The 18,250-nt window shown below is 40.3% G+C and overlaps 1 protein-coding gene across 6 annotated transcripts in view; it reads right to left on the bottom strand.

Annotated features, from left to right (window-relative positions):
- Positions 1-18,250, bottom strand: part of EGF (epidermal growth factor) — a 236,617-nt gene that overhangs the window by 117,173 nt on the left and 101,194 nt on the right. For 4 of the 6 annotated variants that reach the window (XM_077278954.1, XM_077278944.1, XM_077278957.1 and 1 more), the window contains 3 exons: positions 15,937-16,085; positions 13,117-13,224; positions 354-577 (listed from right to left, as the gene is read on the bottom strand). In XM_077278954.1, coding sequence (XP_077135069.1) covers positions 354-577; positions 13,117-13,224; positions 15,937-16,085 — 481 coding nt within the window. The remainder of the gene's footprint in view (positions 1-353; positions 578-13,116; positions 13,225-15,936; positions 16,086-18,250) is intronic. The other 2 variants (XM_077278948.1, XM_077278955.1) reach the window with 1 other exon arrangement.

Genomic DNA, 18,250 nt, shown 5'->3' with positions numbered 1-18,250 from the left:
GAGCATTGCACAATATGGAACCTCCACACTGGTTCTCCATATTACATGAGTTTTAGATTCTGTATCCAACATAAGATTCAGTGTAGGTTCTCAAATCCAAATCCATCAACCTACTCTGAATGACTCAGCCAGATAAAGGCTGCAACTTGGCAACAAATATATACTATTAACCATTGGATAGGACATGGGGGTATAGGAAAGTCATAACATTGTATAAAGTAAACAATTTGATAATATCTAAAGTTAATTCATATATATCCAATTTATCCTGTAATGTGGCATAGTGTCCATGTAGATGCATCAAAAGGTAAAGAATTTAATTACACGAAAGAATAGTACCCCAAAAACCTCACCTACATCATTCTGGGACAGGATGAGTCGGTTTGATCCATCCAAATCAGAAGATTCAACAACAGATCTCTTGGTATCGCACCAATACAGCTTATTTGTGAGGGTATCCACAGTAATTCCGCTAGGCCATACTAAATTGGTGTTGATCAAAACCACTCTTTCATGACCATCTAGACTGGAGCTTCCAATATGGGGATTGGGTCCAATATCTGTCCAAAATAACCTCCTTAAAAGGAAGAAATCATAAATCAGTGCAGTCTTTTAAAGCAATTTGAGAAATCCCAATGTTAACTCTAAGAGATTGTGTAACTCATGTCATAGTAATTAACTATCCATGCTCTATATGAAATCTGGGACATGGTATGGGCCCAAAATGTCAAAAACACTTACTAGCCTTAATGACCGGGCCTTCTTGAGTAAGATGCGACCAAACAGGCGCACACAACTTACTGAATTTGACGCATCTTACAAGTGTCATGTGCCTCCAGAAGAAATGTACTCCATTTAAGGACTGGAGTACATGCTGATTTACCTGTGTGATTAGAACGCAGCGTTTTGGATGCAGCAAAAATACGCTGCACCCTGATTATGGGCACATAGCATTAATGATTCTTGGGGCAGATTTTCATAATAGATGAGAATTGGAAGGCCACTCAAACGATCGCTACATCAGAGCCACAATCTCCCACTAGTTTGCTAGTTACACATCTCTGATATTTTTTTAAATGTATTTCTTGCCCTTCCAATTACACAAATTATTAAGTTCTTTGGGGCAATTGTGTGAGGAAGATAAGCTGGGCAAAAATCCTATAAATATTTTTATCTGTCTAAGGGTATGTGTCCACGTTCAGGATTGCATCAGGATTTGGTCAGTATTTTACATCAGTATTTGCAAGCCAAAACCAGGAGTGGGTGATAAATGCAGAAGTTGTGCATATGTTTCTATTATACTTTTCCTCTAATTGTTCCACTCCTGGTTTTGGCTTACAAATACTGATGAAAAATCCTGACCACATCCTGATGCAATCCTGAACGTGGACACATACCCTAAGGGTGTTTTCAGGCATGACAGAAAACATACACCGCTTGTAAGTACCTAAATTTGTTCCAATGTTATGCAAAAAATCCATAATACACAAGCACTCGTGAAACAGCTTTTGCAGTCTGCAGCGCGTCCATTCTGTTGCAGACAAGCAATGGAGTAGCTGACGATGCTCTCCATTGACTACAATGGAGAAATCAGTCCACAATAAAATCCTCAATGCTTCAAATAAAATCCAGAAAAAAAAATAGCATTTCATCAGTTTGTAACTAAATCTGCAGTGCCTGATCATTGCTTAAAACTGGTTAGCTTTTGGTCAGACATATGGCATTAAACATACTGATTATACTCTGCCTACGAGCTCATACTCATTTGCCAGAAAAACGGACGAGTGAAAGCCGATAAAAATTCGGATTGCACTCTGAGCAATGTTATTCAATGGGCTACATCTCATCTTCGATTTTTTTTCTCAGCTGAAATCCGGCTGAGACAAAATCACAGCATGCTGTGATTTGCCACGTTTCTTGAATGAGACTCGCCATTGCAAGTAAATGGGTGCGAGAAAAAAATTCTCACAGCACTCGGACCATTCGAGTGCTGTCCAATTTTTACACACAGATGTCCTTGGAAAAGCCAGCAATTTAGCAGCTGCGTACAGTAAAATCACAGTGTGACAGGTTAGAATAGAATAGATATAAATATGTCAGTGACATATATAGATTTTCCACGGCGCTCGCGCTGACGTCACATAGGTGAAGTAAGTTCATTGGCTGTGCACACGCTGCTCAGTGTCTCTGCAGGATGGCATCATGCAACCATACAGCCTGCCATCTAGTTGCAGCAGAGCTGGACCCGTTGTGGGACAAATGGATTATCATCTTCTCTGCGGAAAGGTGAGGAATATTGTTGTTTATTATTTTACCTCTTTTGCAGGGGACAATAGCGTCGGTGGAATTGGCAATGTCGTAAGTATATTTTACTTAAGATTTATTAAAGGAGTCTGTGTCATTCTTTCAATTAAAGGACTTTATTCTGGGTGCCTGTGTTTTTATAGAATATGACTATGGGTTTAGTAATGGAGGCGTCTTATAGACGCCTCTCCATTACTAACCTCAGGGCTTGATGTCACCTTACAATACAAAGGTGACATCAACCCCCCCAAACTATCACCCCACTTGCCACCATTGCAGGGCAAGTGGAAAGAGGGAGGCTAAGTGCCAGAATTGGCACATCTTAGAGATGCGCCTTTACTGGGCTGGCTGAGAGCTGATGTTTTTAGCCTGGGGGTCCAGTATCCATGGCTTCTTTCTAGGCTATTAATATTAGCCCGCAGCTGTCTGCATAGCCTTTGCAGGTTATTAATTATAGGGGGACCTTATGTCATTTTTTGGGGGGTCCTCCATTTTGATCGCCAGTAAAGACTAAGTATATAGTTGTGAGCTGATAATAATAGCCTGGGAAGCTCCATGGGCATTACCTCCTTCCCAGGCTATAAACATCAGCTATCAGCTTTCCCGCTGCCGGTTACGCCAATGTTTCAGAAAAATAATCTTTTAATAATTAAATACATGTACAGTAAGCTGCACACACATTCCACTGACTGTATATGTCACTGACATCTGTATATCTACCTATTTTATGTGTATATACTGTATGTAATCCATCTATGCTATCCTTTCGGGTCCTGCTGTGATTTAAGAGCACATGGCTGCTGAATTGCTGGCTTTTCTTTTATCTATGCAATAAATATACATACGTTGTGCTCAAAAGTTTACATACCCAGGCAGAATTTTTGCTTTCTTGGCCTTTTTCAGAGAATATAAATGATAACACCAAAACTTTTTTTCACTCATGGTTAATGGTTGGGTGAAGCCATTTATTGTCAAACTACTGTTTTTTCTGTTTTTAAATCATAATGACAACCCAAAACATCCAAATGACCCTCATCAAAAGCTCACCTACTCTGGTGATTTTGGCCTGATAACATGCACAGAAGTTGACACAAATGAGTTTGAATGGCTACTAAAGGTAACATTCTCACCTGTGACCTGTTTGCTTGTAATCAGTGTGTGTACATAAAATCTGAGTGAGTTTCTGGGATCCAGACAGACTCTTGCATCTTTCATCCAGCCACTGAAGTTTCTGGATAGTGAGTCATGGGGAAAGCAAAAGAATTGTCAACAGATCTCTGGAAAAGGGTAGTTGAACTGTATAAAACAGGATACAAAAATGCCAGTCAGCAGCGTTCAAACTGTGATTAACAAATGGAAAATCAGGGGCTCTGTAAAAACAAAACCACGGACAGGTAGACCAACAAAAATGTCATCCACAAATGCCAGGAAAATTGTTCAGGATGCAAAGAAAACCCACAAATAGCATCAGCTGAAATACAGGACTCTCTGAAAACTAGCGGTGTGGCTGTTTCAAGATGCACAGTAAGGAGGCACTTGAAGAAAAATGGGCTGAATGGTCGAGTCGCCAGAAAAAAGCCATTACTGCGCAAATGCCTCAAAGTATCTTGCCTACAATACGCAAAACAGCACAGAGGCAAGCCTCAAAACTTCTGGAACAAGGTAATTTGGAGTGATGAGACAAAAATTTAACTTTCTGGCCACAACCATAATCATTACATTTGGAGACAAGTCAACAAGGCCTATGATAAAAGGAATACCATTCCTACTGTAATGCATGGAGGTGGATCGCTGATGTTTTGGGGAGGTGCGAGCTACAAAGGCACAGGAAACTTGGTCAAAGATGAAGGAAAGATGAATGCAGCAAATTATCAGCAAATACTGGAGGCAAATTTGCAATCATCAGCCACAGAAGATGCGCATGGGACATACTTGAACGTTCCAATATGACAACGATCCAAAACAGAAGGCCAAGTCGACCTGTCATTGGCTACAGCAAAACAAAGTGAAGGTTCTGGAGTGGCTATCTCAGTCTCCTGATCTCAATATCGTTGAGCCACTCTGGGGAGATCTCAAGTGTGCAGTTAATGCTAGACAGCCCAGGAATTTACAGGAACTGGGGACTTTTTGCCAAGAAGAGTGGGCAGCTTTACCATCTGAGAAATTAAAGAACCTCATCCACAACTACCACAAAAAACTTCAAGCTGTCATTGATGTTAAAGAGGGCAATACATGGTATTAAGCAATGGGGTAGGTGAACTTTTGATCAGGGTCATTTGGATGTTTTGGGTTGTCATGATTTAAAAAGAGAAAACACAGTAGTTTGACAATAAATGGCTTCACCCAACCACTAACTATGAGTGGAGAAAAAGTTTTGGTGTTATCGTTCATATTCTCTGAAAAAAAGCAAAAATTCTGCCTGGGTATGTAAACTTTTGAGCACAACTGTATATATGTATGTATATATATATATATATATATATATATATATATATATATATATATATGTGTGTGTGTGTGTGTGTGTGTGTGTGTCACTGACATCTATCTATTCTATGTGTTTATATCCATTCTAATCTATTCTATTCTAACCTGTCACGCTGTGATTTTACTGTACGCAGCAGATGAATTGCCAGCTTTTTATCTATATCTATATATTGAAGAATATTTCCTTTCAAAACAATGTGTAAATTAGATTTGCTCTATGTAATAGCTCTTGTTAAAATCGCATTGCAATCAGCTAGCAATCGCACTGCATTCTGATGTAAATTGGATGCTAGGTGTAAAAAAATCAGATTGTACCCGCATGACACTCATCCATTTTTTTGGTCCTGATATCGGAACATTTTTTTCACACATATGGGTATGAGCCCTTAATATTCTACTCCATTTGTGCTACAATTCTGTGACATCTCCTATCCACTTACTAGCGCCCTGTGGTTCAGTATTTGGTTAGTCCAGCAAGGACTAGGTAGGAAGTAACAATTCTGCTATATTTGGAACTCTTTGTGTATGGCCTGCATGCACTCTTTCTCATATCCTTGTCCCCCTTTTTCTTTTCCTTTCTTGGCCTTCCCCACCACAAGTCCTTCAATCCCTTTGCCAAAAGTCTACTCTATGCATCAACTCTTCTTTTGGTTTTACTGGATTGTTTTACTTGTTTTGTTTTACTAGGATTACTAGCTGTGTGGTCTCGTGTTTGTTTATGTTGCAAGACCTAAAAGCCGAAAAGTCTTGGATTTCTCTTTGCATGTAATATACATAAAGACAGATTAAGCACTAAGACAGAAAATGAACTTCAACTACTGAAATAGAAATTTTGGTTACATTCCCTGATACTTAAGCTTACCGAGAATGAGAATTTTCTGCCCTCCACCATTACATATTTTTATTATCTGTGCAAATTGTGTAGGGAGGCTATTAGCTTTTCAAGGTTTTTAATATAAAACTCAGCTTTACAACTTTATTCTGCCTGTGTCACCAGCTGAATGGCAGTTCATGCTCTGCATTGTATTAATTAAACACCCCAAACAATTACATTAACCCCTTCATGACCCAGCCTATTTTGACCTTAATGACCTGGCCGTTTTTTGCAATTCTGACCAGTGTCCCTTTATGAGGTAATAACTCAGGAACGCTTCAACGGATCCTAGCGGTTCTGAGAATGTTTTTTGTGACATATTGGGCTTCATGTTAGTGGTAAATTTAGGTTGATAATTTCTGAGTTTGTGAAAAAAAACGGAAATTTGGCGAAAATTTTGAAAATTTTGCAATTTTCACATTTTGAATTTTTATTCTGTTAAACCAGAGAGTTATGTGACACAAAATAGTTAATAAATAACATTTCCCACATGTCTACTTTACATCAGCACAATTTTGGAAACAAAATTTTTTTTTGCTAGGAAGTTACAAGGGTTAAAATTTGACCAGTGATTTCTCATTTTTACAACAAAATTTACAAAACCATTTTTTTTTAGGGACCACCTCACATTTGAAGTCAGTTTGAGGGTTCTATATGGCTGAAAATACCCAAAAGTGACACCATTCTAAAAACTGCACCCCTCAAGGTGCTCAAAACCACATTCAAGAAGTTTATTAACCCTTCAGGTGTTTCACAGCAGCAGAAGCAACATGGAAGTAAAAAATGAACATTTAACTTTTTAGTCACAAAAATGATCTTTTAACAACAATTTTTTTATTTTCCCAAGGGTAAAAGGAGAAACTGGACCACGAATGTTGTTGTCCAATTTATCCTGAGTACGCTGATACCTCATATATGGGGGTAAACCACTGTTTGGGTTGCACGGCAGGGCTCGGAAGGGAAGGAGTGCCATTTGACTTTTTGAATGAAAAATTGGCTCCAATCTTTAGCGGACACCATGTCGCGTTTGGAGAGCCAAACCCTCAGGTGCTTCACAAATTGATCCGTAAAAATGAAAAAGTACGTTTTTTTCACGCAAAAATTCTTTTAGCCTCAATTTTTTCATTTTCACATGGGCAACAGGATAAAATGGATCCTAAAATTTATTGGGCAATTTCTCCTGAGTACGCCGATACCTCATATGGGGGGGTAAACCACTGTTTGGGTGCACGGCAAGGCTCGGAAGGGAAGGCGCGCCATTTGACTTTTTGAATGGAAAATTAGCTCCAATCGTTAGCGGACACCATGTCGCGTTTGGAGAACCCCTGTGTGCCTAAACATTGGAGCTCCCCTACAAGTGACCCCATTTTGGAAACTAGACCCCCCAAGGAACTTATCTAGATGCATAGTGAGTACTTTATACCCCCAGGTGCTTCACAGAAGTTTATAACGCAGAGCCGTGAAAATAAAAAATAATTTTTCTTTCCTCAAAAATGAATTTTAGCCCGGAATTTTTTATTTTCCCAAGGGTAACAGGAGAAACTGGACCCCAAATGTTGTTGTCCAGTTTGTCCTGAGTACGATGATACCCCATATGTGGGGGTAAACCACTGTTTGGGCGCACGGCAGGGCTCGGAAGGGAAGGCACGCCATTTGGCTTTTTGAATGGAAAATTAGCTCCAATCATTAGCGGACACCATGTCACGTTTGGAGAGCCCCTGTGTGCCTAAACATTAGAGCTCCCCCACAAGTGACCCCATTTTGGAAACTAGACCTCCCAAGGAACTAATCTAGATGTGTGGTGAGCACTTTGAACCCCCAAGTGCTTCACAGAAGTTTATAACGCAGAGCCATGAAAATAAAAAATAATTTTTCTTTTCTCAAAAATGATTTTTTAGCCCACATTTTTTTTGTTTCCCAAGGGTAACAGGAGAAATTGGACCCCAAAAGTTGTTGTCCAGATTCTCCCGAGTACGCTGATACCCCATATGTGGGGGTAAACCACTGTTTGGGCACACGTCGGGGTTCGGAAGAGAAGTAGTGACGTTTTGAAATGCAGACTTTGATGTAATGCTCTGCGGGCGTCACGTTGCATGTGCAGAGCCCCTGATGTGCCTAAACAGTAGAAACTCCCCACAAGTGACCCCATTTTGGAAACTAGACCCCCAAAGGAACTTATCTAGATGTGTGGTGAGCACTTTGAACCCCCAAGTGCTTCACAGAAGTTTATAACGCAGAGCCGTGAAAATAATAAATGTGTTTTCTTTCCTCAAAAATATTTTTTTAGCCCAGAATTTTTTAAATTTCCCAAGGGTAACAGGAGAAATTTGACCCCAAGATTTGTTGTGCAGTTTCTCCTGAGTACACTGATACCCCATATGTGGGGGTAAACCACTGTTTGGGCACATGCCGGGGCTCGGAAGGGAAGTAGTGACGTTTTGGAATGCAGACTTTGATGGAATGGTCTGCGGGCATCATGTTACGTTTGCAGAGCCCCTGATATGCCTAAACAGTAGAAACCCCCCCACAAGTGACCCCATTTGGAAACTAGACCCCCCAAGGAACTTATCTAGATGTGTAGTGAGCACTTTGAACCCCCAAGTGCTTCACAGAAGTTTACAACGCAGAGCCGTGAAAATAAAAAATCATTTTTCTTTCCTCAAAAATGATGTTTTAGCAAGCAATTTTTTATTTTCACAAGGGTAACAGGAGAAATTGGACCCCAATAGTTGTTGCCCAGTTTGTCCCGAGTACACTAATACCCCATATGTGGGGGTAAACCACTGTTTGGGCGGGAGCACCATTTGACTTTTTGAACGCAAGATTGGCTGGAATCAATGGTGGCGCCATGTTGCGTTTGGAGACCCCTGATGTGCCTAAACAGTGGAAACCCCTCAATTCTAACTCCAACACTAACCCCAACACACCCCTAACCCTAATCCCAACTCTAGCCATAACCCTAATCACAACCCTAACCCCAACACACTCCTAACCACAACTCTAACCCTAATCCCAACCCTAATCCTAACCCTAATCTCAACCCTAACCCTAACCCCAACCACAACTTTAACCCCAACACACCACTAACCGTAACACTAATGACAAGCCTATTCTTAACCCTATTTCCAACCCTAGCCCTAATTCCAGCCCTAACTCTAATTCCAACCCTAAGGCTATGTGCCCACGTTGCGGATTCGTGTGAGCATAATTTTTGAAAAATCCGCAGGTAAAAGGCACTGCGTTTTACCTGCGGATTTACAGCGGATTTCCAGTGTTTTTGCGGATTCCTATTGAGGAACAGGTGTAAAACGCTGCAGAATCCGCACAAAGAATTAACATGCTGCGGAAAATACAACGCAGCATTTCCGTGCTGTATTTTCCGCACCATGGGCACAGCGGATGGTACTGTAAACCTGATGGAACACTGCTACAAATCCGCAGCGGCCAATCCGCTGCGGATCCGCAGCCAAATCCGCACCGTGTGCACATAGCCTAATTCTAACGTTAACCCTAGTTCTAACCCTAACCCTACCCCTAACCCTACCCCTACCCCTAGTTCTAACCCTAGTTCTAACCCTAGTGGAAAAAATATATATTTTCTTTATTTTATTATTGTCCCTAAATATGGGGGTGATAAAGGGGGGGGTCATTTACTATTTTTTTTAATTTGATCACTGTGATAGGTTTTATCACAGTGATCAAAATGTAGCTGGAATGAACCTGCCAGCCGGCAGATTCGGCGGGCGCACTGTGCATGCGCCCGCCATTTTGGAAGATGGCGGCGCCCGTGGAGAAGACAGACAGACACCGGGAAGCTCGGTAAGTATGAGGGGGGGTGATCGGAGCAGGGGGTGATCGGAGCAGGGGGATGGGATCGGAGCACGGGGGGAGCGGACAGGAGGACGGGGGAGCGGACAGGACGACGGAGGGGAGCGGAGCACAGGATGGAGGACTGGGGAGGAGATCGGTGGCGGTGGGGGGGTGCAGACCAGTGTTTCCAGCCATGGCCGATGATATTGAAGCATCGGCCATGGCTGGATTGTAATATTTCACCAGTTTTTATAGTGAAATATTACAAATCGCTCTGATTGGCTGCTTCACTTTCAACAGCCAATCTGTTGTGAATTCTGCTCTTGGGCTCCCTCCGGTGGTTATAAGTGGTAGTGCTGCTGTCTCTGGATCGCAGCATTCATCAGGTGTGTCAAGTTTTTGCAATCCTGACTGGGCTATTTAGCCTTGCTTGACCCTTTAGTCAGTGCAAGTTGTCCATTGTTCCTGGAGGATTCACATCCCTGCCTGCTCTCTCCTGCTTTGATGTTCATTTCAACAAAGATAAGTTCTGGCCTTGATTTTTGCTGTCCACATGCTGTGGCCTTATTGTTCAGTTCTTTTCCATGTTTTTGTCTTGTCCAGCTTGGTCTGTATAAGGATTTGTTTAGCCAAGCTAGTATCTCTGGAGATGCAGATTTTGTATTTTCGGTGGTGGATATTTTCTAGTATTTAAATACTGACCGCATAGTACTCTGTCCTATCCTTTCTATTTAGCTAGAAGTGGCCTCCTTTGCTAAATTCTGATTTCAGTCTGTGTATGTTTTTCCCTCTCCTCTCACAGTCAATATTTGTGGGGGTTGTCTATCCTTTGGGAATTTTCTCTGAGGCAAGATAGTTTTCCCTTTTCTATCTCTAGGGGTAATTAGTCCTCCGGCTGTGTCGAGATGTCTAGGGAGTGATAGGTACATTCCACGGCTACTTTTAGTTGCGGTGTTAAGTTCAGGGTCTGCGGTCAGTACAGGTACCACCTTCTCCAGAGTATGTCTCATGCTGCTCTTAGGCCACCAGATCATAACACCAATCAGAGCGATCGTAGCCATGGGGGGGTGAAGCCACCCCCCCTGGGCTGAAGTACCACTCCCCCTGTCCCTGCAGATCGGGTGAAATTGGAGTTAACCCTTTCACCCGATCTGCAGGGACGCGATCATTCCATGACGCCACATAGGCGTCAAAGGTCGGATTGGCACCGACTTTCATGACGCCTACGTGGCGTCAAAGGTCGGGAAGAGGTTAATGTTATGTCAGTGCTTTTCCTGAGTATACACTTTTATTAGTACATTTCCCTATAGAGATAACAGAGACTTTAACAGGACAGTGAGAGCTGTGATTAGAAGGAAGAACTGCTCTTGAAACTGGCTATGCTAAGAGTAGGGGGATTGTAATTCTGCATAACTGTTAAGAGCATCTTGTGAGGGGTGTGAGCAGCTAACTGCTGTATAGTGATCATAGGGCTGTAGAGAACTAATTAAGATGTTACTTTTTTTTCAATCACTTATATATCGCCATTAATTCCACAGCGCTTTACAGACATTATCATCAATGTCCCAATTGGGGTTCACAATCTACATTCCCTATCAGTATGTCTTTGGAGTGTGGGAGGAAACCCGAGCAAACACGGGAAGAACATACAAACTCCTTGCAGATGTTGTCCTTGGTGGGATTTGAACCCAGGACCCCAGTGCAGCAATGCTAACCATTGAGCCACCATGCTGCCATATTAGGAGTTAACTCTTCTTGAATGTAACTACTGCACACACAAGACAAGACTCTAGTGGATAAGCTCCTTTGAAACAAGCAGCACACTACTTTGGCTTGCGAAAATATTCACCCCCCTTGGCATTTTTCATGTTTTGCTATCTCACAACCTGGAATTTCAATTTTTTTAGGGTTTGTATCAGCTCATGTAAAGAACATGCCTACAACTGTGTACATTTGGTTTTCTTTTTAATGTGAAGAAAACAACAAATAGGACAAATTAACTGAAAACTTCAATGTGCATAACTATTCACCCTCCTAAAGTCAGTACTTTCTAGAGCCTCCTTTTGCAGCAACTACAGCTGAAAGGCACTTTGAATAAGTCTCTATGAGCATTCCTTATCTTGCCACTAGGATTTTTGGTCATTCTTGAATACAAAAATGCTCCAGGTCCTTCAAGTTAGATGGTTTCCTCTGCTGAACAGCAATCTTCAGGTCTGACCACAAATTCTCAATTGGATTAAGGTCCCCGCCAATTGGATTAAGGTCCCCGCTTTGACTTGTTCTCTCGAAAACATTTACACATTTCCATTTAAACCACTCAAGTGTTGCTTTAGCAGTATGCTTTAGGTCTTTGTCTTGTTGGAAGGTGAACCTCCGTCCAGTTTCAAATCACTGACAGACTGTAACAGGTTTTGCTCAAGAATATCACTCTATTTCGCACCATACATTTTCCCCCTTACCTGGGACCATTTTCCCTTTTCTTGCTGCCAAAAAACATTCCCAGAGGATGATGCTGCCACCACGTTTACTGTGGGGATGGTGTACTTGGTGATGAGTAGTGTTGGTTTGACGCCAGACATAACATTTACCTTGACTGCCAAAAGTTCAATTTTGGTCTCATCTGACCACAACACATTCCTCCACACATTTGGGGAGTCTCCCACATGTCTTTTGGCAAACTCAAAATGAGCCTTACAATTTTTGTGTGTAAGTAAAGGCTTTTATCTGCCCACTCTTCCATAAAGGCCACCTCTATGGATTGATGTTTTTTGTTCATATGGACAGATACTCCAGTATCTGCATGGGAACTCTGCAACTCCTGCAGAGTTACTTTTGATCTCTGTACTACCTCTCTGATTAATGCCCTCCTTGCCCAGGCTGAGAGTTTTTGTGGGCTAGTTTGTTGTGGTATCATATTCTTTCCATTTGATGGTAATGGATTTGATGGTGCACTAGAGGAGATTGGGATATTTTTTTTTAAAACCCAATCCTGTCTTGAACTTCTGAACAACTTTGTCCCTGACTTGTGTGGAGATCTCCTTGAACTTCCTGACATTGTTTGGTTAGTGGTGCCTCTTGCTTAATGGTGTTGCAGCCTCTGTTGCCTTTAAGAAAAGGTGTGTACATACTGACTGACCGTGTGACACTTAGATTGAACACAGGTGGGCTTCCTTTCACTAAGCATTTCACTGACTTATGAAGGTAATTGCTTGCATCAAAAATTTTTAGGTGCTTCATAGCAAAAGGAGTGAATACATATGCACATGCCATTTTTTCAGTTAATTGTTCCCATAAATTGAATTTATGCCTATATTTTTCTCACTTCACTTCACCAACTTTGACTATTTAGTGCTGATAAATCACACACAAATCGGAATACAAAAATTTTTAAATGCAGATTGTAATGTAACAAAATAACTAAAAAGCTAAGGGGGTAAATACTTTTGCAGGGCACTGTATGTAAGATAAAAGAATGCAGAAAAATGACAGCAGATAGAAAAAGCAAGTCAATTGCAAACATGCTTATTTTTTTGTGGTCTTATTAATTAACACAATTTAATAACATGATAATACCCATTTAAATTAAATGTGTTTCTATTTTTAATTTAGTATTAATACGATTATGAATAATAATTTCTTACCCAGCACTTGGATGAACACAAATTCCTATTGGCTGTTGCACAATTTCCTCCACAATTATTTTCCTGTGCCTTCCAGTTAGATCACTGGTTTCTATGCAAGATTTTCTACTTGTTAAAGTAAAAAAAATAAAAACGCAAGTCATCGGTTTGGAAACAGCCTTTTATAATATATAAACTACTATTTTTTTAATACAAAACCATGGCAAAGGGAAGTTAAAGAGTAATTCCATCAAAAGGAGATTTATTCCAAAGTTAAGAGACACAAAAGTACAAATCAGGGCTCATTTAGAGGAAAATATTTTGTACATAGTTTCATTGTTTAAGATTTAAAGACGATACAAGTCCATCAAGTGCAACCTATGACCCAACATGTTGATCCAGAGGAAGGCAAAAACCCCATGAGGCAGATTCTAATTGCTCTATATTATGGGAAATATTTCTTCCTGACTCCATATGGCAATCAGACTAGGCCCTTGCATCAATGTCCCATCAGTGAATCTAGTAAACTGTAATATTATATTAATCTAGAATGGCGTCTAGGCCTCCTTGAACCTGTTTAGTGAGTCCGACACTATAACATTTTATGCCAAAGAGTTCCATAGTCTCAGATGTCCATTATTGCAGGCCATGGTGTAAAAAGATCAATAGAATAACCTCTGCACTATCCATTCATATATTTGTGCATTGAAATAATCACCTCAAAGTCTATAATTCCAGATTCCCACTGCCCTAACATTAAAGAATCCTCTTCTATTTTGGTGGAAAATCCTTATCTCCTCCAGACGCAGAGAATGCCCCCTTGTGACCGTCACCTTCCTTGGTATAAACAGATCCTCGGAGAGATATTTGTATTTGTATTGACCCCTTATATACTAATACATGGTTATTAGATTGCCCCTCAGTCGTCTTTTTTCTTGACTAAATAATCCTAATTTTGCTAATCTCTTTGGGTATTGTAGTTCCCCATCCCCTTTATTAATTTTGTTGCCCTCCTTTGTACTCGCTCATTTCATTATACCCTTCTTGAGCACCGGTGCCCAAAACTGTACACAGTACTCCATGTGCGATCTAACCAGGCATTTGTACAGAGGCAGTATAATGCTCTCATCATGTGTATCCAGTCCTCTTTTAATGCACCCTATGATCCTGTTTGCCTTGGCAGCTGCTGCCTGGCACTGGCTGCTCCAGGTAAGTTTATCATTAACTAGGATCCCCAAGTCCTTCTCCATGTCAGATTTAACCGGTGGTTTCCTGTTCAGAACTTGTCTTGGTATTGCAGTCCATCCATTACCTTTATAACCTTGGTTACTCTTCTCTGTGCCTGTTCCAGTTCAGCTATGTCCTTCTTACACACTAGAACCCAAATTATACAAGGTATTCTAAGTGTGGACAAGTGACTTAAATAGAGGCAAAACTATGCCTCTTTTAATGCATCCCATAACTTTATTTGCCTTTGGCAGCAGCTGCCTAGCCCTGATAATTACCAGTGCAACAGTGCACTTAAGTCTTTTTCAGTGACAGTTTTACCTAGAGTTTTTATAGTTAGTATGTAATTGTACATTGTTTCCTCAGTCCAAGTACATGACCCTACATTTCTCTATGTTAAACTACAATTGCCATTTTTGACCAATGCCTCCAGATTACCTAAATTCTTCTATAATATTAAATTATCCTCAACTGTGGTGATTACATCAAAGAGCTTAGTATCATTTGTAAATTTTGAAACTTTACTGCGTAGGCCTTCTTAAAGGTTACTAGAATGGATAATAATAAGACAAGGGCCCAATACTGACCCTTATGGTACCCCACTATTAACTGTGACACAATCAACATGTGTTCCATTAAAGGGGATATCCGGGACTTTAAAAAAAAAAAGGCATGTAGTTGCTAACAGAGGCAACAACCTGCCTGTTGTGTCCGGTGATGGTCATTGACCGCTCCTGCCAGAGATTCAGCTACTCCCTATCAACAGAGCAGCAGTTTATCATCCTGTTGACATGGCGGGACTACAGGCATCATGCTGCTTGACAGCCGGCTTCCCCCAATTAGGCAGCTAATGCTTTGAAAGAATATGTCTTGCTGCAGTATTGCTACCCCAGCACTGATATTCCACATCCCCCATGTAACCCAGAGAGTGCTCAATCAGTGATCAGCAAACTCCTTGCATATGTCTATGTGCCGTCCATAATTAAAATGGATAGCATATGGACAGCACAATGACCATTGTAAGTCAATGGAGTAGTTCAGATAAGAGTTTTTCCACATGGACCAGTGGTCCACATGTAAAATATTGCAGCATGCAGTAATTTCATGCATTTTTGAGATTTTACTTGCACAATCTAAATGGGTGAGTACAAAGGCAGATGTCATACAAACACCATCCATATGGCATCCATTTATTATGGATCAATTGCATTTATTAACATAGAAAACTATTTGTCCTTTTTTTTTAAATGATGGATGTCTAAAACAGGACATATGCATATTGTTCGAATGTGAAAGAAATGGAAACATGATTGCAATATATGTGACACAGCCAAGAGGTAGGAAAAATCATGATGATGTAAGCAGTAGAAGACTGGGGGACCATGGCTGGCTGTGAAGAGCTACATATAGCTAGATCTGGAAAAACAGCTGCACTTTAGAGAGAATTATTTTACATACTTATTATATTTGAGCTACTTTGGAGCGATATGACAATTTTTGGCTGAATGTATCTCTCTTTAATTATTAATTATTTCAGCTATTGGGGCACACTGTACAAGAATAGTCATGCAGTGATACTGCAATTACTAATGTTGACTGATAAAATATATGTACCCTCTGTCTGTCCAGTAAAGTTTTCTGTTGATGGCATCAACGGCAAGACCCTCAGGTGTGTCTACAGCATCGAAAATCACCTTTTCACGACCAGTGCCGTCCATCTTTGCACTTTCTATGCACTTCAGAGCTGTGTGTGCAAAGTAAATCTAAGAATAAAATTATGCAGATACATAAGATGTATTCACTACATGCTGGAGATTCACATCTCGCTGTATATATGGAATTACTAGAATTTTGCATATTACTGTTTTAATATACAGGCATATGGAATGACACAAATTTTGTTTTTTACAAAGTTTGCTGCTTCATATTTGAAAATTAATGTAATAAAAAAAACAATTTCCTCTTATTTTGCTATTGGACAATTGAGTACTGGGATAAAATTATTTTCTCTAATGAAATACCCTTGTACTTCATTAAGCATAGAAACATCTGACTGAAAGATCTAAAAAAAAAACTGAAGTAGCAAATTTTGTGAATACCAAAAATTGTGTTAGTCTCAAAACTTTTTGCTATGACAGTAGATATATAACAGTTTATTTAGCACAGATGATACTTGCAACCATAAACAAAAAAATACACAGTACCCATCAAAAATTTGGAGCCATTGATTCATGCAATGGTTTTCTTTTTCTTATTAGAATGTGCACATTGTAGATTCAGCCTGAAGGCAGCAAAACCAGAAAAGAACACATGGAAATAAGAAGTAAAAAAAATTGTGATACAAACCAAAATATGCATTAAACCTTAGAAGCACCAAAGTACCCCCTTTTCACTCTGATGACAACTTTACAGACTATTGTCATTTTCTCAAGCAACTTCATCAGGTGGCCACCTGGAATGGCGTCCAGTGAACAAGTATGCTTTGTCAAGTGTCAATGAACATTTGCAGAATCCTTATATATTATTTCTAAACACTCTTTTTCGGTGATTCCTTTGTATCTCCGTTCATACTGCACCCACACACACAAATGATACACCATTTGAAAGGTAAACTTGCCTCCTTCAGCAAGAAAATAGCCAAACAAACCACACATCCACGATGTGATCACAAAATATAGTTTAAACATTAATTTTCATAAACCTGCAGTAATGAAAAATGACCTGCAGGTGGCACCACACTACCTAAAGCACACTACCACAAAGCTGATTACAGACATCACAAACAAATCCAAACAGATTGCACACTTCACTGCAGGTGAGTCACATATGCAAACACATTTGGAAACATGCACTGCTTATTCTATTGGAAACATGCACGGCCTATTGTACATTTCACGCTGCATTTGGAGAGCAGACCTGACATTGTTTGGGTTTGGAATTACTTTGCACTAAGAAGAGGCGAATAAAAAGCAGGCCTCGAGGCAGGCCGACATGAAGGAGACGTCCCAGATCTCTTCAGACACCATCTCAGCGAACATCAAACAGGCTACAACCTCATGAACAAAGGAAACAAAGACTTGAAAACCACAGAGAGACTCAACAGAAGCTCAGACAACAGATAGTGAATCAGCGTAGAACACTACTGCAAGAGCACTGTATTGATTTAGTTCCACCTGATTACTTCCTGAGTCTACAGCAAGACATCTGTGCAAGGAGGTGCCAACATTCACTTCCAAAGACATACTGTTGTGCTCGCTTATTACTTCCAGACAATGAAGTTAAAACCCACAGTGTTGGGAGTATGGATAAAGTATGTCCACATTGTTCAGCAAAGCTCTTTTTAGGTGAAGTCAGTCATGACCAATCTGCTTCCATCTGTTGCCACAAGGGAAAGGTTCAATTACATGCCATTACTGTTTGTAAAGAACTTCAGACACTTATTGAAAAGAATGATCACGTAGCTCAAAACTATTTGCAAAATATATGACAATTTAATAATGCTTTGGCTTTTGCATCAGTTCAAGTGAACTCTGTAAATATTCCTGGCAAGGGGGCCATATTGTTTCAAAATACATGGCCAGGTTTATCACATGGTGGGAAGTTTACAACCACCTGAAGGGGTTAACCCAATTTACACAGGCCTTTTCATTCTCGATTTTGACGCTGCGTTGCAGCATCATATTGACAATCCAGCCAACAGAAAATGTCGACAAGATTTAATGGATAAATTGCAAACATTGCTAACAAACCATAACGCTTAGGCACAGATGTTCAAGTATATCAAAGATGTCTCATACGATGCTTCCAGGTAAATTATTTCAACACTACATTGTAGACAGTTATATAAAAATAGAAGGCTCCAGGTTAGTGATACCTGTCTGTGTTCATCATGTCACTAAATACACTCACCGGCCACTTTATTAGGTAC

This window comes from Ranitomeya variabilis, chromosome 1 (genome assembly GCF_051348905.1).
Source record: "Ranitomeya variabilis isolate aRanVar5 chromosome 1, aRanVar5.hap1, whole genome shotgun sequence".
NCBI classification, from domain to species: domain Eukaryota; kingdom Metazoa; phylum Chordata; class Amphibia; order Anura; family Dendrobatidae; genus Ranitomeya; species Ranitomeya variabilis.
The sequence above is the reverse complement of the archived record's forward strand: the minus strand, read 5'-3'. Positions and strand labels throughout refer to the sequence as shown.